General features: G+C 36.2%; 1 protein-coding gene across 1 annotated transcript; it reads left to right on the forward strand.

The window, feature by feature from the left end:
• Positions 1–957: 957 nt before the first annotated feature.
• On the forward strand, positions 958–2433 carry LOC140355676 (guanine nucleotide-binding protein G(I)/G(S)/G(O) subunit gamma-5-like). Its single transcript, XM_072440335.1, has 2 exons — positions 958–1081; positions 2302–2433. Exons 1-2 carry the CDS (start codon positions 1004–1006, stop codon positions 2425–2427), a joined length of 204 nt encoding a protein of 67 aa, XP_072296436.1. The 5' UTR covers positions 958–1003; the 3' UTR covers positions 2428–2433.
• Positions 2434–4900: the final 2467 nt, after the last annotated feature.

Consider the following 4900-nt stretch of genomic DNA (forward strand, 5'->3'; position numbering starts at 1 on the left):
TCTTGAGGAGAGTTCATGTGCAATGTTTTCATCTCTAATTCATGAAAACGGATTAAAAATATATATAAATTAACAAAGTTTAACCCTTCACATTTTAACATAAATAATTGTATTGCACCTGAATTAAAGTGTATTTTGAGAATCCAGTGACTATACAAACAACATAAATGCTTTTAATTTTATTGAAACCATGTGAAATGTTACAATTGTACCACAAGGGAAAAAAATTTATGCACATACAGGGTGTAACAAAATACGATGATATTTTATAACTTCTAAGAAATAAATAATGAAGAATGACAGAAAAGTGTAGTATAATATTGGCAGAGGTAAGGACAATATTTACAGTAAAAAGATGAACAATAAAACATTTTGCAACACTACAAACTCCAGAAATATATACTTTAAGATATTTACTTTAAGATAAGATAAGATAGCCTTTATTGTCCACACATGGGGAAATGTTGGTGTTACAACGCAGTAGATACAGGGGGAAAGGACAGATAACTTATAGGAAGTTTAAAAAACACTCTTAATAGAAGAACTCTTATAAACAAAAACAAAAACTCCTATTAACAGGTCCTCTCATATCTTAATGGGGAATGGAGGGCAGAAAAATAAAAATAAAATAAAATAATATAAATAAAAATAGCTGGCATAAGACAAATAATACTAATAATAATGGTAAAGTAAACACTCTTATTTACATCAGTTGTATGCACATGTTACATTCAATTAACGCTATATAAGATTTGATAACTAAGTAGTAAATAAAAGTAACTGTGCGCACAATTAATCTGCAAAGTAATTAGCTCTTTACAAAACCGTCTTATTCATAGATTTCCAATAGAAAAACCCCACACAACGACAGCTGAAGTGTGCGAGCGCCCCCTGGTGGACGCGCCGTCAGTGGAAACCCCGGAATCCGGATGTGATCATCATCTTCTGCTTTTTGAGCATCTCCTCCTCAAGCCGCGTTTGCACCGAAAACCCCGCCACGAACATGTCCACTTCCAACCTTATCGCCATGAAGAAAGTCGTGCAGCAGCTGCGTTTTGAGGCCAGCATAGACCGGGTCAAGGTACGATCCGCGTTATTAACTTTTTTGTTCAAGTTTTGGTTATAACGGGGAACGCGACAGATGCGCTACGGCTAACGCACACAAGGGGGCTGCCGCAACAGGGCGTAACTTGAAGTGCCATTTAAAGTGTGTTTGCGTCGAGGTCAGACGATATGTGTGTGTTTGTGCGATTGCAATGTTGAAATTAATATCTTTTTTTGTCAAGAGTGGTCGCAAATGATGAAATAAAAGTGTTTTGTCCTCGTGTTTTTGGGTTAGCTTCGGCTGTAGCTCGTCAGGGGCAGCCGCTGCTCATTACACTCAACACCCTAAAGATTGAACAGTTTGATTTAATGGCCACGTGTTGTCATTATTTCTGATTATTTTGATGGTGTTTTATTTACCAGATTTTATTGGTGGTTCAAAGCAACTCTTGATTGAAAACTCCCTCCACTTGTGCTTTTCCAGAGTTTAGAGACAATGCTGTAAATAATGTAACTCTGACAAACCCTCAGTCCACCGACAGGATGTTGCTGTAATCCTGCTAAAAGTTTTATCTGATCATATTTTTTGTAAAGGTGCATGTATGTAACTCTTCTGGTGGCGTTAAACTTCTCCATCTCCAATCAACAGGGCCATGTACAGTTCAGATCTGTGGAGAGGCAAAGAAAGCAGTGTATTTTAAAACTGCCATAATTGTATACACTGGGAGATGGGTTTAATGCCGTACGGTGAAACATTCCAGGTTGAGAAATGACATCAACTATGACATAAGCGGGGAGTGGAGCCGACAACAGAAAAGTTACACACTTCACCTTTAATTTAAAGTGCAGATGTGAAACACAATCATTGGGATGTAATGATGGCCAAATATCAACATATTATGATTCAAAGTTGTAGATGTGCTGCTTTTTCTTTCAAAGTGCCTGGACAAGACTTGGTGTGACTCGTTACAATTATAATCCAAATAATTAAGATTTAAAAGTGCTTAGTGACGGTTGTATCGTCATCTTGTTTGCACTGAAATGGAGCAAATGAAACCGTGTAGTCTACTGTAGTTCCCTCTTGGGTTTGTAGCTGTTGCTGCAACAGAAGAAGAGGATGTTGTAATTCGGTATATTTTGACAATAGTATATCAGAATATTTTAGATGTTGTTACATCTCTAATCATAAACTGTATTCTGATAAATGACTTGCACTGAGCGTGGATAAGCCCTTAGTCCTCTCTGTGTGTGTTCCAGGTGTCTCAGGCGGCTGCAGACCTGCAGCAGTTCTGTGTGCAGAACGCCTTACACGACCCTCTGCTCACAGGCGTGTCGTCCAGCACAAACCCTTTCAGACCACCAAAGGTCTGCTCCTTCTTATGAAATCCCAAGGTACGTGTCCACTCTGACCATTAAACCTGCCTTTGAACAGCTCACGAGCGTCAACACAAGAGCACAGACACCCCAAGGTTTCAGCCACTGGTGAATACTTGTAACTCACAACAGAATCAGGGTTTATTTGTGTGAACCATATCTGACAGAGTTTGCACCCAAAAGGTCTATTGTTTTATTAATGGTACAATAAAATAATAAAAAGGAAGTATTTTAAAGAGCGTAAAAATACATGCCTAATCTTTATGGATTGTTCTATTCAATCCACTTTACCCCGCCCTGCCTCAGTGTGTGCGCACACTAGTGTGTGAATGTATCCATAAGTCATACCCACTTATTGTGCAGTTGTGAAGGGCGAATCTGCACCTTGTGTGTCCAGGGTGTGTAACTGATGTGTTTTGGTTGCCTAATTTTTTTATTATGAGTTTGCTTTATGATGAACAGGTTTTCGCTTTAGTCCACAGTTACATTACTAAAGACTAAATAAGTGTATCCTGTATAATTAATAAGTGTAAGTAGGTAATAAGTAAGTGTATCCTGTATAATTTATATTTGTAAAGTGAAATTGGTTTGTCTACAGCCATTTGTGAAATGTTTACATGTGGGCACAGCCACTGTGCTGTACAGTATGATCATAAAAATTAATCAAATCAATCAGAAATATCATGCATAAAAGTTAAGTTGCCTCATAGTTTTACTCTCATAGTTTTGCACGTTAATTTTTTTTGTATTTTTACTCTTTAGATAAAGTATATTTTAATATTCTACTCAAATGGTTTGATTTAAGTCTATTTTTAATATTCTTTATTGCTAATGCATATATTGTCCTGTGGTTCTTGTACTTTGCCCCAGTGGAATTTTTCAATTGGATGAAAAATAAAGATTGTTTTATTTATCTTATGTAAAAAACAGAAGCAAACAGATAAGTTTAGTTTTTGTCATAAATACAGTATGTAAAGACCAATCTGCCTTCATTCTCAGTAATACTGACGAGTATGTGAATGTTTTTCCTGTTATAGTCGGGCTGTATTTTGATGAACTGTCCTCTCTGTCTTAGGCCTATACTTCGATGTGACAGGGAACAGCGACCATGACACTGCTCCTCACGCCAAGCCATGACACTGCCACGAGACCCGACTGCACGCGGCATCAGCATTCTGCAGCAACAAATGAGGGAGACAGTTTTATTTTTCATGGCACAGTGTGGTTTTTTCAAATAAATTGTTGTGCCTTTTCTATTGTTCTATTTTGGCCATCACTGTTGTAACTTTTTGTATTTAATAATGAATAAAAGCGTTCTTTACTACTCAGATGTTTGGTTTACTGTAAAAACAAGACAATTGTAATGCGTTTCAGTCAAATCGTGATATTAGTTGAATGTGTGTATCAGATGTTTTTTATTGGGAGTGAGTGTAGTATGTGTAACATGTGCATTATTTATTATGACGGACAAGAGAACATGAATAACATGACAAAAATACTCACAAATAACATGACAAAAATACTCACAAATAACAAAAATAACCTGACAAAAATACTCGCAAAAGAACATAAATAACATGACAAAAATACTCACAAAACATAAATAACCTGACAAAAATACTCGCAAAGAACATAAATAACATGACAAAAAATACTCGCAAAAGAACATAAATAACCTGACAAAAATACTCACAAAACATAAATAACCTGACAAAAATACTCGCAAAAGAACATAAATAACATGACAAAAATACTCACAAAACATAAATAACCTGACAAAAATACTCGCAAAGAACATAAATAACATGACAAAAAATACTCGCAAAAGAACATAAATAACATGACAAAAATACTCACAAAACATAAATAACCTGACAAAAATACTCGCAAAAGAACATAAATAACATGACAAAAAATACTCGCAAAAGAACATAAATAACATGACAATAATACTCACAAAAGAACATAAATAACATGACAAAAATACTCACAAAAGAACATAAATAACATGACAAAAAATACTCGCAAAAGAACATAAATAACATGACAATAATACTCACAAAAGAACATAAATAACATGACAAAAATACTCACAAAAGAACATAAATAACATGACAAAAATACTCACAAAAGAACATAAATAACCTGAAAAATATACAACACAAAACGTCAAGAACCTACGTACAAAGACATATATTTTAAACGTATAAGTAAATAAACCGAGTGTGACGGTGACATGACGCAATACGGCAGCCCTGATGGGGACAGCGCCCTCTGTTGGTCTGTGACGTACCCTTTGTGCGCGGGCCAAGTCTCGCGAGATCAGCGCCACAACATCCTCGCCATCAACGTGCTGCTTCAAACCACAGCGGAACGAGCCTTGTAAATAGGAAATGAACAGGGTAAGAGTCTTGAGAGCTGAACGCACGTCCGCTTCCCCTTGAGGTTGTTATCACAGTTGTTGTCCCTGGTTTTCCTCAGA

Source organism: Eucyclogobius newberryi, unplaced genomic scaffold (genome assembly GCF_026437365.1).
Source record: "Eucyclogobius newberryi isolate DKJ021-1_F unplaced genomic scaffold, fEucNew1.0.hap1 SCAF_12, whole genome shotgun sequence".
NCBI lineage: Eukaryota > Metazoa > Chordata > Actinopteri > Gobiiformes > Gobiidae > Eucyclogobius > Eucyclogobius newberryi.

Excerpts from the sequence above, each read along its gene's own strand:
- LOC140355676 (XM_072440335.1), top strand. The coding sequence starts at position 1,004 with ATGTCCACTTCCAACCTTATCGCCATGAAGAAAGTCGTGCAGCAGCTG. Across the intron at positions 1,082-2,301 it reads CCAGCATAGACCGGGTCAAG|GTGTCTCAGGCGGCTGCAGA; the intron begins GTACGATCCGCG and ends TGTGTGTTCCAG.